The 26754-nt window shown below is 35.9% G+C and overlaps 1 protein-coding gene across 7 annotated transcripts in view; it reads left to right on the forward strand.

Moving 5' to 3' along the window:
* The window catches only part of LOC138327761 (vascular endothelial growth factor receptor 1-like), a 40785-nt gene extending 14658 nt beyond the window's left edge, over window positions 1-26127 (forward strand). For 2 of the 7 annotated variants that reach the window (XM_069274104.1, XM_069274109.1), the window contains 20 exons: window positions 1098-1133; window positions 4710-4896; window positions 5951-6107; window positions 6392-6516; window positions 6878-7183; window positions 7594-7774; window positions 8142-8290; window positions 11663-11855; window positions 12032-12132; window positions 15573-15715; window positions 16277-16406; window positions 17586-17690; window positions 18319-18438; window positions 18889-19172; window positions 19532-19654; window positions 20792-20862; window positions 21733-21773; window positions 22209-22308; window positions 22908-23013; window positions 23461-26127. In XM_069274104.1, coding sequence (XP_069130205.1) covers window positions 1098-1133; window positions 4710-4896; window positions 5951-6107; window positions 6392-6516; window positions 6878-7183; window positions 7594-7774; window positions 8142-8290; window positions 11663-11855; window positions 12032-12132; window positions 15573-15715; window positions 16277-16406; window positions 17586-17690; window positions 18319-18438; window positions 18889-19172; window positions 19532-19654; window positions 20792-20862; window positions 21733-21773; window positions 22209-22308; window positions 22908-23013; window positions 23461-24102 — 3300 coding nt within the window. In that variant the 3' untranslated portion in view covers window positions 24103-26127. Of the gene's footprint in view, window positions 1-1097; window positions 1134-4709; window positions 4897-5950; window positions 6108-6391; window positions 6517-6877; window positions 7184-7593; window positions 7775-8141; window positions 8291-11662; window positions 11856-12031; window positions 12133-13280; window positions 13314-14054; window positions 14088-15572; window positions 15716-16276; window positions 16407-17585; window positions 17691-18318; window positions 18439-18888; window positions 19173-19531; window positions 19655-19980; window positions 20395-20791; window positions 20863-21732; window positions 21774-22208; window positions 22309-22907; window positions 23014-23460 lie in introns of those variants that run through there. The other 5 variants (XM_069274107.1, XM_069274108.1, XM_069274106.1 and 2 more) reach the window with 4 other exon arrangements.
* Window positions 26128-26754: the final 627 nt, after the last annotated feature.

Below are 26754 nucleotides of genomic sequence, written 5' to 3' on the forward strand. Positions count from 1 at the left end.
AGAAAGAAAGAGCGCTTTATAGATGTAACTTTTATTTGATTAGAATGCTTAGAGTGCTTCTGAGCTGTTAAGTTGCCCTTAATTGATAGGTGCTATTAAATACAGGGGCTGCATACATGAGATGTTGGTTTATGTAAATATAAACTCATTCCTACATCATAGGAAAGAGGAAATGAATATAACAGCTAACGAGACATTCCTTGGAAGATCATAGAAGGGGAAGATGAACTAATTTGAATATGGTTGATAAATCTATTTATTGTTTATGTATCCATCTTTTTTGTGAGAATTTTTATCTGAGGGACTGACCATAAATTCTAAAGTACATATGTGTTTTAGGTCATCATTTATGATATTTTAATCATACAAACTTAGGTTAAAAAACCCTTATCTATGCAGCCTAAATAGTAGTATATATACCATTGTATTAGATATATAAACTAGAGGAAACACGATGAAAAATAGGAAGCAAGATTTACTCAGCTTTATAATTAAACCAAAGATTGTACTGCAAAAACATTTTGTATCCTTTGCCTTCATCATTGCCGGAGACCCATGGTTGATCGCACTATCTGCTATACATATAGCATAGCGTAGTGCGATCAACCATGGTTTTCAATAATTTTCAGCTATCTTCTTAACTATCATTTAATTTGAAGAGGTTATGAGTCTCCTTATAGTAATCTTAAAACATTTTGATTACCTACCACACACGTACAGAGAGTTAGAAATCATGAAAGAATTAAGTATCCATAGACATGATTTTGATTTTACTTTGAATTTATTTTGGCCTTTTATTTCGGATTATTAATATACTAGCTTTATACCGTTTTTACCTAATTAGAATTAAGTATTTAATCAGTGTTTTTATGTTATTCTTTAATTTATGGATAGATTTTTATCTACACATAAAAATTTCCATATAATTAGGACAATATTGCTGCATTACAACTAGTGTGTGTTGATATGTAACCCTTTAGAATGCATGTGTGTTGTATACTGGTTGGTATTAACTAATATACAGATCAGCATCCCTCGATCCCCATCCCCCGCGAATGACTCTCAAGTGTAAATATTCACCATGATTTCCTTTGTAGATGGGCGTCGCAGTTGAGATTCCCGCCCTTGCACCGGTAAGCATGCATCACGCATGTACCGCCTGATACTATACCTACGGAGCTATATTCTCCCAGATACTCTTATCTGCATGCTTCACTGGTGTTGATAATAAAAACATATTACATTGCACTTTTTTTTTTAATATTGTATGGACGTATGTTTTATTTTCATTTCATCCTTTTTCCCCATTACATACAAGAACCTTACCCCCTTCATGTTAATTTTACCTTTCTTTTTCAGGTTTACTAATATCTTTTTAATTTTTAGCTTCAGATTTTTGTTTGCCTGCCGTTAAATGTTTTCACTTTTTTTTTGTTTTAGCTATTTCTCACTGCTTTGCATTTGTAGATTTATGATTTTCAGTCAAGAAGGTTGATGAACTCAGTACTGTTTAACTGTAATGACTGTTTTAATGTACAGCATCTGTGTCTGTCCGTCTGTTAGAAGTTTGGTGTTATTTCATCAATTATCTACAGTTCAGTTAGATACAAGTGTTGTGTAGTTTCTCAATATTTTCCATAGGAGAGGTTTTTATGCATTCTTCAAATAACAAGCTGAATTTCATAAGCTGATTTCTTTTTTTACAATGGTATTTGTCTAGACACAGATTTAACTTTGACTTCATGTATTGAGATCTTAGATATCAAAACTCTTTGGATCAAGGGTCAAGTGGGTGTATGAGAACTCATTTACTGATACTTTCTACATCCATCATTTGTACGACTGTTCGTCTTTAAAAGCCACATCAGTCAATAAAGTATTGCATTACCATATTTGATCACAAAAATGACCCTACCTAGAAGAAATAAAGGTCAAAAGAGGTGGTGAGGAGGTCTAATTTGCATATTTGGCCACCATATTGAATTTTAGAATGTCTGTCATTGTCGTAAACGTCATTAGTCAGACAGGTTATATCAAGATGTTCTGACGTTGCATGATGATAATAAAGACGCATGAATAAAATTCATTCAATTCAATAACAAATGATATTTACCTACAATCCCCCTCATTCTGGAAATTTGTAATATTAGTGGGGGGGGGGGGTGTCTTAATTGCGGGAGGGTCTTGTTTGCAGTCAAATATGGTACACTAGGCAGTAGCAGCATGAGTTAAAGGGACATGAACCTAAATAAACCACGTAAATTTGAGTAAAATACATATTTAAGACGTGTCAGATACCTTACTAAGTAATATATATCAGTTATTGTACAAATGTGTCAAATAAAATAATTATAATGGAAATTCCATCTTTCTGTATTTTGAACCGGCCCGGTCGAATTTTGTAACGATAGTATAGTAGTGTTGAACTTTAGTCACCTCCCACAATGCACTGCACAAATTAAATGAATGTAAGGGTCAAAACTGTTGGTGAAGCGAACACAAACAAATTCTGATAGAAAACAGTGTACGTCAAGTGTCAGTAACGTGCGATTGGGAAAGTAGGTAAAAATAAATGATCGCTAAATTGCAAGAGACGGGAGCAACTCCCTACTTTATGCTTGCATGATGTACATATGTGAAATAAGTCAGGAACCTCCCTTCGCGGTGCCCTGTCGAATGAAAAGTCTCGTTTGACTTTTTACTTATCATTCTTACGCTAAATACAAATTGTTTTATAACAAATATGGCTTAAACTTCATTTGTCAACCATCGTAAATTAGAAAATAATCTTAAAATGTAGAAAACTAATATTCCTTGTTATGTCAGCAAGTTTGTTGTTCATTATAACCTCGCATTCGACCAGCTTTCGTTTTGTGTTCCAAAAATAGAATATGACGGTCTATTTTTATCATTTTTGAGGTAAGTATTCTCCATGTTTTTCTGTCGATTTAGAAAACCAATCATTGTAATAAAATATTCAATTATCATCTGAAAACCATATCAAAGCATACAGAACAAATTATTTAAGGTTCATGTCCCTATAAGTATTTTTTATGCTCCATTGAATTGGGTCAAGTTCTGATACATTCTGTTATTCTGCATATCTGCAATATCATGGTTGAATGTCCATCAAACAAAATAAATAATTTTACTGGTGCATTTTTTGCTCACCTGGCCCGAAGGGCCGGTGAGCTTAAGTCATGGCGCAGCGTCCGTCCGTTGTCTGTCCGTCAACATTTCATTTAAATCACTACTAGTCATAGAGTTCTGCATGGAATGTAACCAAATTTGGCCAGAAACATCCTTGGGGGAAGGGGAGCAGAGTTTGTATAAATTTTGACTCTGACCCCCCAGGGGGCAGGAGGGGTGGGGCCCAATAGGGGAAATAGAGGTAAATTCTTTAAATCGCTACTAGTCATAGAAACTGCATGGAATGTAACCAAATTTGACCACACACATCTTTGGGGGGAGGGGAACAGAGTTTGTATAAAGTTTGGCTCTTTGACCCCCCTTCCTTCAGAAAAGAAACAATGATCCTGTAATCAGAACATTACTTGGCATGGCATTACAATAACCAGGTGAGTGATACAGGCCCTCTGGGCCTCTTGTTTAGGAACATACCTGTGACACAACAGAGCTAAATATCATTAATTTCAATAATATGAATTAATATTCATATTCATATTTTCACATACCCATATCTCTATATATGTGTACAGGCATACAAGGTACAAAACACTTATAGTATAGTAACATTGCAGTACTTGTCTTTACAGAACTGAAATTCTGTAATTTGTGATGTTAAATATTTATAGATATATCATGCATTTAAAAATATGGTCATTTTTTAATGCATAGTTTTGCTAGGGGCTTCATTGCATGTTTTCTGTGATTTTATTGCTATGATTTTTGCATGATTGAAAAAAAAATGAAAAAAACTTTTTTTTGACTTGTTCATGCTGTTCTCATGGCTTACTGGATAAATATTATGTTGCTTATAAATATTGTATAGATATTTGTTTTTACAGTAAAATATTTATTGTTTGAAGTGAAAATCACAAAAGTATGTACACTCACAACTATAATTGACTGCATGTACAATATCTTGATTTATATGAATGAATATCAAATATTTTAATTTGATGGTAAAGCATTCATTGTGTATTTCTCATTGTACATATGCTGTCAAAACTTACAATATTTTATACTTTTTCATTCCATTCTGATTTACCATATCTAATATTGACTTGAATTTTGTTTATCCATGATCATTTTTAAATACAGAATGAGAGCAATATTACTTCCACACACTATCCCTGGAGATCATTGTTTTATGATAGTTACCTAGAAATGAACCCAGTGAAAATGAACTGAAGCATAGACTGACTCTTCCTTATGGAATGAATATCAAATTAAAGGGAGATAACTAATGTAAATTGAAGTTTATTAAGAGTTGTTTTTAGAGTAGGGTCAATACAATATAACAAAGCTTACCATTGTTTTATGAATTTCAGCTTTAAAGGGAACAAAGGAGGAATTTCTAAGTACATGTACTTTTTTCAAGTTTTTCCTTTTTTGAATTTCCATCATATTGAAAATGAGTATGCTTTATAAAGATAGTTATTTAAAAAAATACATTCATTTCTTAATCATGTTTTGTCAAAACCTAAGCACTTTTCATTTTCTTTTTGTCTCTCCTTTCTTGACAGGTTTCGGATCGAGTAAGATACACAGCTCCTACGGTGAAACACATGAGAGATATATATAACTATGACATCATCAGGACACTTTTAATCGTGCGTAACGTTCAACTGAAGGACGAAGGTGTGTACACCTGTCAGATTACAACACACGACAAACAACAGAAGTCTGCCTCCAAAGACATCTACATAAGGGGTAAATCTTTATCACCTTTCTTCTTTTCAATGGAGTACCTTAAAGATGCTCCACCGCCGACAGAGCATAAATGATATTCATCATTTGAACAATGATTGGTGTTTAATTGTGAATATACATGTCTAATTAACACAAAAAAATAATATAAAATGATTTATTTCGCCTTTGGTCCATACACAATCAGTACTTCACTCCATATAGGATATAGTGCCAACCGAATTTTTTTCGGGATGCAATTAATCATTTTTCATATTTTTAACTTGAAGTCAAATTAAAAGCTCAAACTTTTCAGTGGTGGTAACAGTGTAAAGTAAGTAGTTTTGTAACTTAAGAAAATTACTTAATCGTCTGCTTCTGTTTTTGGTAGTGAAAAAATACCATTTGTCAGCGGAGGAGCATCTTTAAATTAACTCCTCATTGATTAACTATATGTCATTGAGATTGATACATATAAACAGTGGAACATTTTTCTATAAGTTATACATTTTATGTACTTCATTGATGATTTCTATGCATTCTCTGACTCTATTTTGTAAAAAACTTTATTTTCATGTATAAAATATTGCACATCATTATTATTTTCAGCATATTTGTTAATACAGAAAACAATCAATGGCTCTGATCTTACTGTCAATTGTACCTTTATGTATACCATTGTGCACAAAACGTTTGCATAATGTTCAAGCTGTCATGATAAATTACGCAAAAAGTTGCTATTTCCCAAAAATAGGTTTGTTTACAGTATATCTCTATATAGTCAAAGGTGCATGTAGAATATAATGTGTAAAGGGCTGTATTAAAGAGAAAATACACATCAATTCACAAATTATTTCACAGGAAAAGGTAACTATTCCACAGTAGTAGGTGATAATAGTTGACTTTGTCTCAACTATTCCGGTACCTCAAGCAAGTAGATGACATCACAGCCATGTTTTAACGGCCTTTACGGGCCTTGCATGATTCATTATCTTGACTATTCCACAGTTTGAATCTTTTTATTCAGTTATAGCCATAGAATACATTTACTTAGTGTTACATTCTATATATTTTATAGAGCCCTACTGTCATGTAAATGTTCTGGGAGGTAAGAATGTGGTAGAAGTTGACGAGTATGAGAAATACATACGACTGGCCTTCGCCATTAATTGTCATCCTGACGACTTCACAGTCAAATGGTACAAAGGGGACTACCTTCTGTCTACAAATACTGAGTAAGTAAATCAAAGGGAGGTAATCAGAACTGTAACTTCATAGACTTTGTATGTAAAGATCTCATTGTTCGAGGAATTAGTTAATCAATGTATATATCTAGGAATAAAAAAAAGAATTGCTATTCAAATGATATAAGGAATAAGAATACTAATATTTAAAAAAACACATCACTGCATTGATTCTACACTGCCAATATTGCTTCATGTACTCGAGGTAAATATCATGTGAACTTTGAACTTGTGAAATGTTATAAAAGCAATTTATACTTTGTGTTTATTTCTAGAACTGTAGAGGATGCTACCCAGTTCATTATAAAAAATGTTGTCAAGAATGATGCCAGTGTATATAAAGTGGTCGTAGAGAATAATTACCTGTCTGAATCGGCACAGGTAGAGTTAGTGGTGGCATGTGAGTATTAACAAGTTCATGAAATTTTTGATTAGTTAAAATGCCATTTTCTCATTTTGATTTGCAAAAATTAAAATTTTGTTTTCTTGTTTTGTTTCTCTTAAAATTGCTGGCTTTAAATTTCTTGTTTTTATGAACATACAAAACTTTTGACCTGGTTAATATGGTGTTATATCAACCTGTGGAATGTAAAAAAAATAGACCTCAAATTTAACTCTTTGGTGAAATAGATGATATACATTATTCATATTTTTTACGGAGAAGATTATGATTATTTGGAATGCTGAAATTTGATATGTATACATGTGTAGTCTTTACAGAGAAAGTTAAAGTGATTTGGAATTGTTATTGAAATTTCCAGATAAACCAGTGGTGTCCATCACGGTCAAGCCTCCGTCCTCTCAATACCTGGTACTAGGGAACACCTACAGTATACACTGTAACCCAGTGTCCATCCCACCAGTCTCTATGATTATATGGGAGTGGAAATCCAATCAGGACATGTCTGTTGACCAATGGAACACCCTCGCTTACCACAATGACTCAGACATAATAACTGACCGTCTTAGCTCCCTACAGCTTGTTGCTACCGAGGCGGGCATCATCCGATGTCAGGCTTCTAACAGATTAGGGACTAGTTCAACAGAAATTGAATTTAAAATCTCAGGTTAGTTGATTTTATATATCTATTTTGGGTGAAATAGTTCTCTTGAAAATTTATGCTGACCAGAGCTTTGATGGACGGGGTTGTAGTATCCGATGATTCTTAAGTATATACTGTGACCTCACCTGCCCTAAAGGTCATGCTCAAAATAAGCTTAGAAAACGACCTGGCTGCATAAATAGTTGGTCAGCAATAGACTTTACCTAGTTCATTATAGAAAGACAACTTCTGCATGACATCTTTAAGCTATGTGATAACAGTGAAACTGACCCTGCTCCAATAGTTTTACTCTTTTGTGACCTCAGTCAACTGTTCAGATTAACTGCTAAACCTTGAAGTTGTATGTCTCCTCTCTTTGTGGTCTTTCGTGAATTTTGGTCCCAATTTATCACATCATATATTTGTCCCCACAGAGGTAGCCGACGGGCTGGGTATTGTGACGCCCCCGGCGATCATCGAGGAGGACCCAGTACAGATCTCCTGCTACGCCAGTATGTACGAGTACCAATCAGTGGGTCTGTACTACAGAAGGTTTGGTAACTCCACTCAGACCAAACTAACCACTACCAACACCACAGATATCACTTACAATAGGTAAGCTGATGTTTTATTGTTTAAACACTATATCTTTACTTTTGATTTGTAATTTTTTTTATTTTTTTCTGCATCTTATTTCCTCAATTACAGTTACCATAATTGGTTGCAATGAAAATGTGCTGAAACACAACTCTATTCTAAATAATTCAAATGTTTAAGTTGACTACTTTGACTTTCTCTCAATGACCAGTCACTGTCCTCTGTCCAATTTCTTACAAAAAATTACTTGACAGTTTCACCCTGATACAGAATGAATTTAGTCATGCATTTTTTAACACAATTGTCTTCTTGAACTATTTCAATTTTGCTCAAGTTAATACTAAATTTTATACACAGTATTGATATGATTTGGCTTTTGTTCCAGTACTGATTATTCCTGGGTTGTCCATGTTAACTTTGATGAGATTGAGAAGTTAGATGAAGGGAGTTATGTCTGTGTTGCCATGCTGTTAACCACGGCCAAGAATGTTTCTACAGACAATGTTACCGTGGAGACGAGATTGGAAGTCCAAGGTATTATTTATTGAAGTTAGTACAGTCAAACCTATAGCAACAGATCATAGCAACCCAGACCACCCAAGGGATGGGGAAAATGGTCTCTATAATCAGATGGTCTTTATACACAGGTTAAATGGTGTTAAAATTTGCTATTTAGTTAATACAAATTGGTGTTATAAAGCAGGTGATCTTTATACAGAAGTGGTCCCTGAGGCAAGTTTGACTGTTAGTTTTCAACCCAGATTTATACAGCTTCTGTTGTTCTGAAAATACGTTTTGAGTCAATGCTGTCAGATAGAATATTATTAGGAATTTTTGAGGTATTTTTAGGTCATCTGACCTGAAGGGTCAGGATGACCTATTGTCATCATGCACCGTCCGTCGTCGTGCGCCATGCGTAAACTTTTCATTCAAACGACTTCTTCTCAATAACCAAAAGGCCCAGGGTACTGACATTGGGCCTGTAGCATGCTGGGACAATGGGCTACTAACTTTGTTCAAATGAATAACCTTGACCTTCATTCCAGGTCACAGGGGTCAGCTAAGCTAAAATCTTTAACAACTTCTTCTTAAGACCCAGAAGGCCAAGGGTACTGATATTTGGCCTGCAGCATGCTGGGATGAAGGGCTACCAAGTTTGTTCAAATGAATGACCTTGACCTTCATTCAAGGTCATAGGGGTCAAATAGGCTAAAAATCCTTTAAACAACTTCTTGTGAATAACTAAGAGGCCTAGAGACCTGATATTGGGCCCGTAACATGCTTGGATGAAGGGCTATCAAGTTTGTTCAAATGAATGACCTTATTTAAGGTCACAGGGGTCAAAAAGGCTAAAATCTTTAAACAACTTCTTCTCAAGAACCAGTTGGCCCAGGGTACTGATATTGGGCGTGTAGTATGCTGGGATGAAGGGCTACCAAGTTTGTTCAAATGAATGACCTTGATCTTCATTCAAGGTCACAGTGGTAAAATAGGCTAAAATCTTTAAACGACTTCTTCTCAAGAACAGAAAGGCCCAGGATATTCATATTGGGCCTGCAGCATGCTGGGATGAAGTGCTACCAAGTTTGTTAAAATAAATGACCTTGACCTTCATTCAAGGTCACAGGGTCAAATAGGCTAAAAATCCTTTGAACAACTTCTTGTGAAAAAATAAGAAGCCCAGAGACCTGATATTGGGCCTGTGACATGCTAGGATGAAGGGCTATCAAGTTTGTTCAAATGAATGACCTTATTCAAGGTCACAGGGGTCAAAAAGGCTGAAATATTCAAACGACTTCCTCTCAAGAACCAAAAGGCCCAGGATACTCATATTGGGCATGTAGCATGCTGGGATGAAGGGCTACCAAGTTTGTTCAAATGAATAACCTTTACCTTAATTTGACGTCACAGAGGTCAAATATGCTAAAATCTTTAAACAACTTTTTCTCAAGAACCAAAAGGCCCAGGATACTTATACTGGGCTTGTAGCATGCTTTGATGAAAGGCTACCAAGTTTGTTTGTTTAATTCAAGGTCACAGGGGTCAAATTGGCTTCTTTAGAATAAGAAGGAGGTCTTGAGACCTGATATTGGGCCTTTGACATGCTAGGATGAAGGGCTATCAAGTTTGTTCAAATGAATGACCTTGATCATCATTGAAGGTCACAGGGGTCAAATAGGCTTAAATCTTTAAACAACTTCTTCTCAAGAACCAAAAGGCCCAGAATACTCCTATTGGGCCTGCAGCACGCTGGGATGAAGGGCTACCAAGTTAGTTCAAATGAATGACCTTTACCTTCATTCAAGGTCACAGGGGTCAAAAGGGTTAAAATCTTTAAACGACTTCTTGAGAATAACTAGGAGGCCTAGAGACCTGATATTGGGCCTGTGACATGCTAGGATGAAGGGCTACCAAGTTTGTTCAAATGAATGACCTTGATCTTCATTCAAGGTCACAGAGGTCAAATATGCTAAAATCTTTAGACGACCACATTGTGTTGTGCTTATAGTCAGATGACCGTTAAGGCCCATGGGCCTCTTGTTTCTGAACTGCAGGAAGACTCAGTGTAAATACTGTACTTCTAAGTCTAAGTGTAAATACTGTACTTCCAAGTGTAAATACTGTAATTCTAAGTGTAAATACTGTAATTCTAAGTGTAAACATGTTCTTCTAAGTGTAAATTCTGTACTTCTCAGTGTAAATACTGTACTTCTTAGTGTAAATACTCTACTTCTCATTGAAACTACTGTACTTCTCAGTGTAAATACTGTACTTCTCACTGTAAATACTGTATTTCTTATTGTAAATAATGTACTTCTAAGTGTAAATACTGTTCTTCTCATTGTAAATACTGTACTTCTCAGTGTGAATACTGTACTTCTCATTGTAAATACTGTACTTCTCAGTGTAAATACTGTACTTCTCAGTGTAAATACTGTACTTCTCAGTGTAAATACTGTACTTCTCAGTGTAAATACTGTACTTCTCAGTGTAAATACTGTACTTCTCAGTGTAAATAATGTACTTCTCAGTGTAAATACTGTACTTCTCAGTGTAAATACTGTACTTCTCAGTGTAAATACTGTACTTCTCAGTGTAAATACTGTACTTCTCAGTGTAAATACTGTACTTCTCAGTGTAAACTGTACTGTCTTCTCAGTGTAAATACTGTACTTCTCAGTGTAAATACTGTACTTCTCAGTGTAAATACTGTACTTCTCAGTGTAAATACTGTACTTCTCAGTGTAAATACTGTATACTGTACTTCTCAGTGTAAATACTGTACTTCTCAGTGTAAATACTGTACTTCTCAGTGTTAATACTGTACTTCTCAGTGTAAATACTGTACTTCTCAGTGTAAATACTGTACTTCTCAGTGTAAATACTGTACTTGTAAGTGTAAATACTGTACTTCTCATTGCAAATACTGTACTTCTCAGTGTAAATACTGTACTTCTCATTGCAAATACTGTACTTCTCATTTCAAATACTGTGCTTCTCGGTGTAAATACTGTACTTCTAAGTGTAAATACTGTACTTCTCATTGCAAATACTGTACTTCTCAGTGTAAATACTGTACTTCTCATTGCAAATACTGTACTTCTCAGTGTAAATACTGTACTTCTCAGTGTAAATACTGTACTTCTCAGTGTAAATACTGTACTTCTGAGTTTGTTGGTCTGATGTATATATTCTGTAACCATGCCTGTTCATTAAAATTTTAAGTGACAAATTCTGCAGAATCCTAAATTTGTTTCTTCAATTTAAATTAAAAGATAAGATAAAGTAAATTCCAGTATTCAATTATTCTTTCAGTTCAACTCATAGGATAATGTTTTAGTTTTAAGTTAAATTTAAGTTCTAAAAAGAAACCTTCAGATGTTTTACCCATTTATGATATTACAGATATTGAGCCACCAACATTTGAAGAACAAAGTAACCAAGGTAAAATCCCGACAGGGCTTGGGATCAGGTTTAAGTTACCAGAGTGTGATGTTAGCGGTGTACCTACACCGACCATTAGATGGTTTAAAGATGGCGTCCTGATCGATCTCAACAACAGAACTGCAGGATTTAAAGTCAGCAACGATAATAAAAGGTATAAAATATATACTTCATAATCTGTCATGGTGAAACTCTTATACTTTCACTTGTTTTCACTTTTGGTAAAAGGGGATTTTCAAATTCTCTCAAGAAGTATTTCTTGAGGTATTATTTTGAATTTGTTTGTCAGTTTCTTACCAAGCATTGACATTTAATATTCTGTTATTACAGTTTGATCATCAGGAACACATCTAAGATCCATGAGGGCGAGTACCTCTGTGAGGCAGAGAACCGGGGAGGTGTTATATATGGGAACTGGACACTGTACTTAGGTATGTCACAGTAAATCTCAGGGGAGGTGTTATATACAGGAACTGGACGCTGTACTTAGGTATGTCACAGTAAATCTCAGGGGAGGTGTTATATACAGGAACTGGACGCTGTATTTAGGTATGTCACAGTAAATCTCAGGGGAGGTGTTATTTATGGGAACTGGACTCTGTACTTAGGTATGTCACAGTAAATCTCAGGGGAGGTGTTATATACAGGAACTGGACACTGTACTTAGGAATGTCACAGTAAATCTCATTGGAGGTGTTATATATGGGAACTGGACGCTATACTTAGGTATGCCACAGTAAATCTCAGGGGAGGTGTTATATACAGGAACTGGACGCTATACTTAGGTATGCCACAGTAAATCTCAGGGGAGGTGTTATATACAGGAACTGGACGCTGTACTTAGGTATGTCACAGTAAATCTCAGGGGAGGTGTTATATACAGGAACTGGACGCTGTACTTAGGTATGTCACAGTAAATCTCAGGGGAGGTGTTATATACAGGAACTGGACGCTGTATTTAGGTATGTCACAGTAAATCTCAGGGGAGGTGTTATATATGGGAACTGGACACTGTACTTAGGTATGTCACAGTAAATCTCAGGGGAGGTGTTATATACAGGAACTGGACACTGTACTTAGGAATGTCACAGTAAATCTCATGGGAGGTGTTATATATGGGAACTGGACACTGTACTTAGGTATGTCACAGTAAATCTCAGGGGAGGTGTTATATACAGGAACTGGACGCTGTACTTAGGTATGTCACAGTAAATATCAGGGGAGGTGTTATATACAGGAACTGGACACTGTACTTAGGTATGTCACAGTAAATCTCAGGGGAGGTGTTATATACAGGAACTGGACGCTATACTTAGGTATGTCACAGTAAATCTCAGGGGAGGTGTTATATACTGGAACTGTGACGCTGTACTAAGGTATGTCACAGTAAATATCAGGGGAGGTGTTATATACAGGGACTGGACGCTGTATTTAGGTATGTCACAGTAAATATCAGGGGAGGTGTTATATATGGGAACTGGACTCTGTACTTAGGTATGTCACAGTAAATATCAGGGGAGGTGTTATATATGGGAACTGGACTCTGTACTTAGGTATGTCACAGTAAATCTCATGGAAGGTGTTATATATGGGAACTGGACGCTGTACTTAGGTATGTCACAGTAAATCTCAGGGGAGGTGTTATATACAGGAACTGGACGCTGTACTTAGATATATCACAGTAAATCTCAGGGGAGGTGTTATATACAGGAACTGGACACTGTACTCTGTACTTAGGTATGTCACAGTAAATCTCAGGGGAGGTGTTATATACAGGAACTGGATGCTGTACTTAGGTATGTCACAGTAAATCTCATGGGAGGTGTTATATATGGGAACTGGACGCTGTACTTAAGTATGTCACAGTAAATCTCAGGGGAGGTGTTATATACAGGACCTGGATGCTGTACATAGGTATGTCACAGTAAATCTCAGGGGAGGTGTTATATATGGGAACTGGACACTGTACTTAGGAATGTCAGAGTAAATCTCTGGGGAGGTGTTATATACAGGGACTGGACGCTGTATTTAGGTATGTCACAGTAAATATCAGGGGAGGTGTTATATACAGGGACTGGACGCTGTATTTAGGTATGTCACAGTAAATATCAGGGGAGGTGTTATATATGGGAACTGGATTCTGTACTTAGGTATGTCACAGTAAATCTCATGAAAGGTGTTATATATGGGAACTGGACGCTTTACTTAGGTATGTCAGAGTAAATCTCAGGGGAGGTGTTATATACAGGGACTGGACGCTGTACTTAGGTATGTCACAGTAAATCTCAGGGGAGGTGTTATATACAGGGACTGGACGCTGTATTTAGGTATGTCACAGTAAATCTCAGGGGAGGTGTTATATATGGGAACTGGACGCTGTACTTAGGTATGTCACAGTAAATCTCAGGGGAGGTGTTATATACAGGAACTGGACGCTGTACTTAGGTATGTCACAGTAAATCTCAGGGGAGGTGTTATATACAGGAACTGGACGCTGTACTTAGGTATGTCACAGTAAATCTCAGGGGAGGTGTTATATACAGGAACTGGACGCTGTACTTAGGTATGTCAGTGTAAATCTCAGGGGAGGTGTTATATACAGGAACTGGACGCTGTTCTTAGGTATGTCACAGAAAATCTCAGGGGAGGTGTTAAATACCGAAACTGGACGCTGTACTTAAGTATGTCACAGTAAATCTCAGGGGAGGTGTTATATACAGGAACTGGACACTGTACTTAGGAATGTCGCAGTAAATCTCAGGGGAGGTGTTATATACCGGAACTGGACGCTGTATTTAGGTATGTCACAGTAAATCTCAGGGGAGGTGTTATATACAGGAACTGGACGCTGTACTTAGGTATGTCACAGTAAATCTCAGGGGAGGTGTTATATACAGGAACTGGACGCTGTACTTAGGTATGTCACAGTAAATCTCAGGGGAGGTGTTATATACAGGAACTGGACACTGTCCTTAGGTATGTCACAGTAAATCTCAGGGAGGTGATATATACAGGAACTGGACACTGTCCTTAGGTATGTCACAGTAAATCTCAGGGGAGGTGTTATATGGAGGTGTTATATACAGGAACTGGACACTGTACTTAGGTATGTCACAGTAAATCTCAGGGGAGGTGTGATATACAGGAACTGGACACTGTATTTAGGTATGTCACAGTAAATTTCAGGGGAGTTATTATATACCGAAACTGGACGCTGTACTTAAGTATGTCACAGTAAATCTCAGGGGAGGTGTTATATACAGGAACTGGACGCCGTTCTTAGGTATGTCACAGAAAATCTCAGGGGAGGTATGATATACCGGAACTGGACGCTGTACTTAAGTATGTCACAGTAAATCTCAGGGGAGGTGTTATATACAGGAACTGGACGCTGTACTTAGGTATGTCACAGTAAATCTCAGGGGAGGTGTTATATACAGGAACTGGACGCTGTATTTAGGTATGTCACAGTAAATCTCAGAGGAGGTGTTATATACAGGAACTGGACGCTGTACTTAGGTATGTCACAGTAAATCTATGGGAATCCCAACCAGTCTTTTAAGTAATATAATTATGATAACACATTATTTCTGTTGTGTTTTGTTTACAATAGGTATGTCACAGCTCATCATAAAGAATCACAAATAGTAAAAGTCTTTTTTTGTAAAGTAAAAGACAAAGTGTTATGAAGATTTCCAAAGTAATTCATAACATTGTAATTATCATGACACTACCTTAGCCCTGTTTGTTTACATCTGATGAATTGAACAGGGCTGAATACTGACGGGTATTAGATCTGTCTGGGTATGAGTTTTTTCTCTTCATTCTGTGTCCACTCCTATGTCATTGATATTTTTTTTTCTTCTTACAGGTGAAATATCCAAGGTAGCTAAAGTTTATCAACAGGGACAGAATCCTACTGTAATCATTGCAGCTGTTGTGGTGGCAACGGTCATCTTGACTGTGGTTTTAGTGGTGGTCATCTGTCTCTACCGACGGCGGTCAGCCATTTTGGTAAGTCTGTAATATAATTGTATCTTCTATGTAGATTAATCACTACCCTTCACACAGACCTCTATTCTGTAATATAATTGTATTTTCTATGTAGATTAATCACTACCCTTCACACAGACCTCTATTCTGTAATTTAATTGTATTTTCTATGTAGATTAATCACTACCCTTCACACAGACCTCTATTATGTAGACAGCTATCTTGTTGTTTATTGCTTTACCTGGTCTGGGTCAACCTGACCTGTATATCAGGGTCATCATGACCTTGAAACCTGGGCCATCATGACGTTGATATCTGGGTCATCATGACTTTGAAATCTGGGCCATCATGACCTTGATATCTGGGTCAACATAACCTTGATATCAGGGTCATTATGACCTTGAAATCTGGGCCATCATGACCTTGATATCTGGGTCAACATAACCTTGATATCAGGGTCATCATGACCTTGAAATCTGGGCCATTATGACCTTGATATTTCGGTCATCGTCACCTTGAAATCTGGGCCATCATGACCTTGATATGTTGACCTTTCTTACATACTGGATTTCTTTCCCTCAGCACAAGGAATTAGAACAGTCCCTCATCCACCCAGTGAAGGACTATAACCCTGACCTGCCTATAGATGAGCAAACCACATGTATACCGTACGATCCGAAGTGGGAATTTCCAAAAAAGAGGCTTCGCCAAGGTATTTTTACTATAGTTTTTGTCTATATAAAAGGTTAAAGATGTATTTACAATTGTTAAAAAACACAAAAATTCATAATACTTTGGTTATAAAGTTTACTTTGATAAACAATGTGGGAGATCCAAATTTCTTGAACTCTAATTGCTTCAGATCAGAAACAAACACATGTCTTCAAGATATTTTGGTAACTTGATGAATATTCTGGAATATTTAATGGAGATCTATTGCATATGTCAAACATAAGACAAGAAGAATAAAAGTCACCACATATCAGATATATATTACTATAACAGCCTTATATCGGTAGTAGTTAAAACATGTCAAGAATTTACCTAAAACATGATTAATAAGCCAAAGCATTGCAAAATTTAATTTGGATATTAAGTAGTCTTTATCCTAGTCCGCTAAACCTGCCTATATTTTTTTTTTTTTTTTTGCCTAATATATAGTCAGCTCACGGTACCTCTTAAAAATGTGAAATCATAGGCCAGATCTGGCCTACGCTACGTCAGCGGCATATTTCTAATATATCGTCCATGCAATGCCGGGAAAACGTACACATACCTTTATATTAGGATCTTCTGTACTCCTTTGCCCCCATGTTACATCCCATTTATGAAATTAAACAACTTTGTACAATGAAATACTTCCGAGACCCTTCTATTTCACACATTTGTAATGGCCGCCGTATACACATTTAGTAGAGCAAACGGCAGCCAATCAACTTCGCTTCCGGTTTTATTTTTAAATATCCACGTGTAGTTGAAAGATAAACAAAATTCTACTGTGTATATGCTACATGTATATGCAACGTGAATATCGCGAAAGTGATGCGGTACCAGCAATAGTCGTGTTCAATTTGAATATTTGACAACATGTCGTGTATGTCGACCATGATTTTACTTTAAAAACTCTAACTGGCTAGCATTTTGTTTATCTTTCAACTTCACGTGGATATTTAAAAATAAAACCGGAAGCGAAGTTGATTGGCTGCCGTTTGCTCTACTAAATCTGACTATATATTAGGCAAAAAAAAAAAAAAAAAGCCTAATAATATAGGCAGGTTTAGCGGACTATCTTTATCCTACACGAAATAAGTTTTAAAATTCCTGATGTATTTTAATTTTGATTGTATGTGAAATGTCTTTAATTGATTTGAGCAAAACCTATTTTTACCAGGAATGATACTTGGACAGGGAGCGTTTGGTCGAGTGATAAAGGCTGAAGCCATCGGCATTGTGGAGCATGAAGATGTTACTATAGTCGCTGTTAAAATGGTTAAAGGTTGGTATACAATGATCCAAATCTTATTAGCAATTTGATCAGCTTTGGTAAAGAACATCTAATTCTTTTGATGAAACTCACAATATTATCTTCTATCTGTTTGTAACTATTAAATAGTAAAGCAAAATATGTTTTTAATGTTGTGAAATAAAACTACCGGTACAGAATGATGTAAAAATCAATATTTTCAAATTAATAATTCAAACATCTAATTTTAACATGGCTCAACCAGACAAAAATGATTTACGAGAACAAAACCTCAATTAGCTGAAGACACAGCTGACAAAGTCAAAGTTGTAGTATTGATACTGTAATTCAATTTTGCTTGTTACGCCCATTTTCATTGGCTTAAAAATTTACTTTATCAGCCCATAAAGGAAAAAATGGCATCGCTGTTTTTGAAATTGCTTCTGATTGGCTGAGATGATGGCGTAGTGATTTCAAAAACAAAAGAGTCCCAAAATGAATTTTGAGTATTGAAGAGATTATCTTTAGTAAATAGAATTATAAGGATGTGGTTTATGATGAGAGTACTCTCAGATTTTTGTGTTATATCTACATAAAATAAAAAATCTATTCAAGTTAATCTTTAAATATTTCATGTACGATAATTGTTTGTTGTATACAGACTGTACAGATCGTGACCAGATGGAGGCTCTTCTCTCTGAACTCAAGATCCTCATACACGTGGGTCAGCATCTAAATATAGTCAACTTACTGGGCGCTGTGACCAAGGACATCAGATATGGTATGTGGAGAGTTTGACTAAATACTGTAGTGGAAACCCTATCATTACATATTCAATGCCCTTTTTGACTTAAAGTAGGCTCCTGGAATTGGGGCTGAGAAATGCAAACAGCTTAATACCTACTTTATATCTAAAATATTATTACAGAGAGTATGAGACATTTTGGTCAATTTCATAAGAGGAAATCACATATTCTAATACCAAGTGTAAAGTATTAGTTTTATACATCCTTGATTGTATGCCCTACCATTAAATTTGGTGATAGTGACATGTATACATGTATGATATTAACATTGTCCGCTCTGTCCTGTCCCATTCTATCCTAACATAACTGGTATGAAGATGAGGTATTTATGGCTAACAGACGACAGTTGTAGCCATACTTTGTATGGAAATTCAACAGTACCATTATTTGTATATTATACATGGCTTTGTATGTTATCTTTGTAGGAGAGCTATATGTTATTGTGGAGTACGCTCACTTCGGAAATCTTCGTAACTACTTGTTAAAAAATAAAAACACATTTAAAGATGTTATGGATGATTACATCGATCCTGTGGAAGAGAAAAAACGTGAGGCCGCAAAGGAAGCTGCAGCGTCCAAACCTTATTATGTCAATAAAGCACTGAAGGATAATTCGGCTGATATGATTGGTCCCTCCTTAACTACGAAAAATCTCATCTGCTGGGCATTTCAAACAGCAAGAGGCATGGAGTATCTCTCCTCTAAAAAGGTGAGTTCTGCTAGGCATCTTAAAAGGTGAGGTGATCATGGGTGCCATATATATGCTATTCTTGTGCGAGACATATTCAGAGACCCTAGCACCAAACAATTTTCAAAAGCTGCTGTATAGGTGGAGCCTCCATCTGTAGTTTGTGGGATGTTGGTTTAAACCCTGACTTGATTGCTGTATTTCATCCTCTAATTTGTAATCAAGTGCCGTCAACCCTTCACCATTTTTAATTTGGAATTATCAATGCATAAAATGTTTCTGAGTTAAATGTTTTGTGAATCTAATGTAAATTTACGATTTTGTACAGTTCATTCACCAAGACTTGAATTTAATGTAAAATTATCTACGATTTTGTACAGTACATTCATCGAGATTTGGCTGCTAGGAATATTCTACTAGCCGAAGACAATGTTGTGAAGATATGTGACTTTGGTCTGGCCAAGGACTGCTACAAAAATCCAGAGTACTTCAAAAAGGGAGATGTAAGTTAACAGAGAATGAAATATTTGTTATTATTAAATCATAAAGCAAGAAAGTGTTTGACTTAGAGATATTAAAAAGCAGTTGAAGATTTATTAGCTATATGTTTTTGATCATGGATATTTTATGACCCTTTACAAGTGAAACGGGTATCTATTTCATGCCTATAATTTCTATATGTACCTTGGTTTATAGAATAAATCACTGCAGTTTTCATGTTTGTATCTTTCAAGGACATGTGCTGTTTCTTAATTTATATCCCAAGGACCTGAGTCATAGTAATTTTAGTGTTTTGAAAATGTCTACAGATATTTTGTTCGTGTTTTAGGGCCCTGTACCTGTAAAATGGATGGCTATAGATGTTTTATTTGTGTTTCAGGGTCCTGTACTTGTAAAATGGATGGCATATATGTTTTGTTTGTATTTCAGGGACCTGTACCTGTAAAATGGATGGCTATAGATGTTTTATTTGTGTTTCAGGGCCCTGTACCTGTAAACTGGATGGCTATAGATGTTTTATTTGTGTTTCAGGGCCCTGTACCTGTAAACTGGATGGCTATAGATGTTTTATTTGTGTTTCAGGGACCTGTACCTGTAAACTGGATGGCTATAGATAATTTATTTGTGTTTCAGGGACCTGTACCTGTAAACTGGATGGCTATAGATGTTTTATTTGTGTTTCAGGGCCCTGTACCTGTAAACTGGATGGCTATAGATGTTTTATTTGTGTTTCAGGGCCCTGTACCTGTAAACTGGATGGCTATAGATGTTTTATTCGTGTTTTAGGGCCCTGTACCTGTAAACTGGATGGCTATAGATGTTTTATTTGTGTTTCAGGGACCTGTACCTGTAAACTGGATGGCTATAGATGTTTTATTTGTGTTTCAGGGACCTGTACCTGTAAACTGGATGGCTATAGATGTTTTATTTGTGTTTCAGGGACCTGTACCTGTAAACTGGATATAGATAATTTATTTGTGTTTCAGGGACCTGTACCTGTAAACTGGATGGCTATAGATAATTTATTTGTGTTTCAGGGACCTGTACCTGTAAACTGGATGGCTATAGATGTTTTATTTGTGTTTCAGGGTCCTGTGCCTGTAAAATGGATGGCTATAAATGTTTTGTTTGTATTTCAGGGCCCTGTACCTGTAAAATGGATGGCTATAGAGTCCCTCACTCATCGACTCTACACCACCAAAAGTGATGTGTATGTATGGTGTTATAAAGTCTGAACATTCAAACATTATGTGTCTTTCTTCATTATCACCACCATCATAAGGATGTTACACTGACCCACATCTTTAATACTCCAGGGGTTACTATCACTGACATTATATCCACCCCCAGGGGTTACTATCCCTTGACTATTTATCTCATAGTGAACCTGGAAGCAACAGAAGGTACAGGTAATTTGATCCTTTTAATTACATCAAAAGAACCGAATAAACATATACTGTGGTTGATTGTGTGGCTTTGAAGTTGGACGTCACTCTCTCGGCAGTCTTCTTAGGAAGTCTCTGCAGGCCTGTGATTTATCAGGTTTTTTCTCCTGAATTGACTTCACTTTTACTATGAGATAGTCTAGGGGTGGATGTAATGTCAGTGATAGTAACTCCTAGAGTATTGAGAATAACTGACTCGCTAACCATCACTGCACCATTGATGTGGTATCATTAAGCTGCCACAATGGGTTAGTGGTTAAAGTGTCACTAGTCCTCCACCTCAGGGGAGCAGGTTGGAAACCCACATGGGGTAGTTACTGGGCACTGACTGTTGGTTGGTGTTTTTTTTCTGGGTAATCTGGCTTTCCTTCACATTCTTTACCTGCTGACATATATTTAAATGTTAAAATAATATAAAACAAAGTGCAGATATTTAAGGTTTTGATGTAGTTCATGGGTTCATGAGAGCACCACAGGGACTTGTCATGTTCTTATGATTATTCTTGGTCATAGAAAAGAATGTGTCAAGTCCCTGTGAACAGAACAGGGCACTCATTATAAAACTGTCTTCCTTTGTCACTGTCCCTGTGTAAAGTTATCTGCATTAATTCTATACATTTCTTTCCATTTAACAGGTGGTCATATGGGATATTTCTCTGGGAGCTATTTTCTCTCGGTAAGGCCACTTCTGAATCAATTGATATCTCTTTATCAAATACTGTGACATTGTGTTTGTCAACAGTAGGATGTACTATAAAATGTACATCAATATAATTTGTCACCAAAACTGAACTTTTATAAATATTTATGATAAACAGTTATGAATTAACTTAAGAATATCAATTGCAACAGCTTCGGAGTAGGTTGGTTCAATTTATCATAACCATTGACGATTTTCATGGTCGTGCAATCACCTTGCATACCTTGGTATCCAGCGGAAGAGTAGAGAAACCTCATACCAACTGAACAGCGGAATAGAAGAGAAACTTCATGTCTACCAACTTACCACAATCAGTGTTGGCTGTGTTACCTTCTCCCTTACAAATTACTACCAATGTTTGGTTGTGTAGTAAGTCAGATAATCAACAAACCTCATTCTGAATATTTACAGGAGGAAGTCCGTATCCAGGAGTTGAGATCAATGAAAAGTTTATTGACCTTGTTAAGGGCGGTTACATCATGGATAAGCCTTATTACGCATCTGATGAAATGTAAGTATAAATAAGGGTGGTATTATCATGGATAAGCCTTATTACGCTTCTGATGAAATATAAATAAAAATAAGGGCAGTTACATTATGGATAAGCCTTATTACGCTTCTGATGAAATGTAAGTATAAATAAGGGTGGTATTATCATGGATAAGCCTTATTACGCTTCTGATGAAATATAAATAAAAATAAGGGCAGTTACATTATGGATAAGCCTTATTACGCTTATGATGAAATGTAAGTACATTGTACACCAGGAAGGTTGTTATGGTAGAAATAACAAACTGTACAATCAGCTGATTATATGTTTTGATAAAATTTCATTTGATATGGTAAATACAGTATATTTAATTAATTCTACGAACTTTACAGATCAAGATAAAATTCATACTTCATCAATTTCAATATGATGTGGGTAAAAAAACAAATTATCGTTGATTAGTCCCACCTTCTGATGATTATGAAGTCACAATCATCGAAAGGTAGGACTATTCGAAGGTAAATTGTACTTCACCCATGTCGTTTTGGGAATTCAAAACCCCCGTATTGATTTTTCATAATTCATATTTCATGATTTGTGATTGAAAATTTGTGATTTAGGTACAAGGTGATGAAGGCTACCTGGAGACATGATCCAGATGACCGACCTTCCTTCTCCGGTCTCGCTTCACTGATGGGCGACTTCCTGGAGGCTAACGTTAAACAGGTGACAATTTTAAAAGTTTTCTACTATCAATTTGATGGCGTTTGTTACCCCTAAATCTAACACCTATTTACAAAGATTCAAAGAGCTGTAAACATTCTCAGTTTAGACAGAATTTAAATTTTGTGGATCAGAATAGCATGGTAATTTACATACTCATAGAAGTTGTTGGTTTCTTATATCTGATGTAGGAAAACACCAATATTTTCATTAATGTTCCTGACATGTGACAAAGGAAGATATGGTAAATACACAAAGAAAAGAAAATGAAGATGAAATGTGCTCTCAAACTTACTTGCCACACCCTGTGGAATATGTAAACTTATTTCACCCTTTAATATCATAATGAAATATTCCATCCTTAGAATCAGAAGAATTCAAATGTGACTATAGGGGTGAATGATCTTATTTACTACTTTTCCTTTAACCTCATCTTCTGTCTGATTTCAGTATTATCTTGACCTCAATGAGCCATACATCAAAATGGCAGATTTACAGAAATCCGGAAAGTCTGAGGGAGCTTGTGGAAGCTCGGCCGATCAGGAAGGCTACTATAAGATGAACGGTGAATCTAAAAATAAAGTTCACTCAGACTATACAAAGATGTCTCCAGCGCCACCTATACCGCTAGACAAGGCTTCCATCGAGAACGAGCGATATGTCAACGCAAACAAATGGCGGACAGATAAAACAAAGGAAAAGGCTCAGGAAGTGGAATTGATGCCACTGATATTATCAGACGATAAATTAGAGGACGGCGAGGAATCGGAGGAGGTGAGATTGAGAAGGAAAATGACTGATGTGAACCCTGGGGATGAGTCTCCTACACAGTTAAATACGAGGGCGGAGGTACATCGGTCTGACGACACCGACAGTGGACATTCTAGTACGTATGCACCGGGAACGTCGCCTGATATCGGTGTCGATGGATACCTCGTACCTAAAACGGGACCAGATGGTACACAGTTTGTTTCATCCAAGAAACCAAAGAAGGAGGAAGATTGCAGTGGTGTAAACTCTGACTATAATTACCACGATCGTCCTCCTCCGACGTACTCTGCAGTGATACAGGACAGTGACGTAGCTGTATAACACGAACCTCGGATCATCTTCCTTCACTTTACTCCACAGTGATTTAGGATGATGATACGACTATAACCAAGACTGCCATCGTGGCACCCTGATACGATAATGCGTGAGTTGGTATATTATGTCTAAATCATGGAATGCCATGTGAGTTATCGTTCCCTGATACATGTACAAGCTTGTTATGTTGTAGTGAAGCTTAATCAAGGAATGCCGTCCTAGGCAGCCTGCTTCAATACAAGCTTGAGCTGTTGTGTAGGTAAATCTAGACCTGCTGTCCGCGACAGCCTTCCACAATACAAGCTTGAGCTGTTGTGTAGGTAAATCTAGACCTGCTGTCCGCGACAGCCTTCCACAATACAAGCTTGAGCTGTTGTGTAGGTAAATCTAGACCTGCTGTCCGCGACAGCCTTCCACAATACAAGCTTGAGCTGTTGTGTAGGTAAATCTAGACCTGCTGTCCGCGACAGCCTTCCACAATACAAGCTTGAGCCTTAGTGTTATTAAATCTGGGGACATACATCTAATGGCATCCTACGTTGCTACAAGCTGAAGATGTTGTTTGGTACCTATAGCTTAATAGCTACTGCCATCCAAGGCAGTCTATTCAATTCAATTCAATTCTTTTATTTTCCTTAAGTTTACAACTTATTGGAATTGTGCAAAATACGCACATATACATACCCCTGGTATATATACAATCACATAGTAATTCTACAATATCATAGAAAAGTTACAATTGTACTACACATTGAAATCAAAATGTGTATTATATAAAGGCTGCATAACTTACAGGTTAAGTATACAACACTAAAATAACTATACTGAAATTATTGGAGGCGGGATCGTATTTTCATGGCCTCAAATATAAATTTTGCTAATTTACGTAGATCACTTATATTTTCGCAACATAATAACTGTATCAACTTGTACATAGATAGTTTACCGCAATAAAAAGGTTTTACATATTTCTTTCATAAATCATGATAATTGATACATATTAAAATAAATGATATTCGTCTTCCACATCTAAATTACAACCAGGGCAAAATCTTTGTTCTCTAGCAGTCTGCAGTGATACAAGCTTGGGTCGTATTGTAACTATATCTCGGACTCCCATTGATACAATGGTATCCTACTTAAACACAATTTGGGAGTTGTTGTGTTGTAGATAAACGTGACTGTCTCATTTTATCAGATTTACAAGGAAAACCATAACCTCCTACATGTATACAGTTTTGTCTATTTTTGATACATAATTCATGAAGATTTATATCATTTGTTACAAGGAGCATAATATTGATGTGAGAAGATATTAAAAAGCTTTATGACATAAAAAATCTCTCAGTGTTTTGTGAAGTTCTCTTGTGACGTTCTCTTGTGACGTTCTCTTGTGACGTTCTCTTGCCAAGCAATAGACAGTGTTGTTATGTCTATTTAGAGTAACCAGGGATTTGTTTGATGTTGTCTTTACTAATAGTTATGAAATTTGTTTTTGTATGATAAAAATGGCTTGATTTTTTGTTGACATTCATTAGCAAAGATATGTTTTGGTTACGTGTAGAGTACCCTTTTGCAATATTCTTAAATTTGTAGACCTGTCAAGAATTATGATTTTGATGTGTGTTGTTACATTTGAAGTGATATATGTACCCACATAAATATGTATTCACTTGTTTTAAAAAACTATTTTACACCAATTTATTTTGATACCCATTAGGTACATATGTATTGTGTTCTGACTTCCCTACTAGAAATGGGATTTAAGGTTAAATTTACTTTCACTTTACACCAAGGCTATTCCTTACAGTTTAAGTTAAGTTTGTTTAATTATCACTATTCATTTCAATTTAAACAAGGTTTTATTGCTATCATATACATCAATTGGATTGAATAATAAATATTATTCATAATAGAATTATACGATTGATAGAGTGTTAAGTTTTAATTAAGAATAAAAGTATGTCATGATTAATTTGTCTTAGAGCAATTAACATCAGTGTCTGACATAAGAGACATGCATAATGAAGATACATAAAAATCTTAATAAAAAAAATCCTTGTATTTAACCTTAGACCGATTTGCGCTCTTCTAAGACAAGAGAGCTTCTATAGTAAAAGAGCTACAAATTGAGTGATCGGATGTTATATTCTAGAATTATAAAAATGGACAAATCGAGTCAGGCTGTGAGCAGAAGGTTGTTTCTTCATGTCAATGGATTTGACAGTAATATTATAATCACGAATATAACTTGATACCCTAGAACATTAACCCTACAGTACTTATAAAACATGTCTGGAGTAAAATCCGTGACTAGTCATATGTGTTGCTCAATTTTAGTCAGTTGTCTTTTGTTTGATTTTGTAAGATTTTTGTTTATAATTTATACAACATTACTGCTTAGGATTTAACGCCAATTTATTTTTATGCACATAATTATTCACTCATAATGGTTGGGACCAAAAAGGAATATTTTTTTTGTTTTTGATAAAAAGTACATAATATTCACATAAAAAGTAACTTTTTGCATAGATTTAGTTGTAATTACCAGGTAAAACTGTACGTGAAAGTCAATTCATTTTACTTATTTTTATTTCTAGTTACCAGTAATCTAATATTTGGTTTAGTAAAATCTTTGTATTGATTGTAACTTAAGAG

Source organism: Argopecten irradians, chromosome 7 (genome assembly GCF_041381155.1).
Source record: "Argopecten irradians isolate NY chromosome 7, Ai_NY, whole genome shotgun sequence".
Classification (NCBI taxonomy): Eukaryota; Metazoa; Mollusca; class Bivalvia; order Pectinida; family Pectinidae; genus Argopecten; species Argopecten irradians.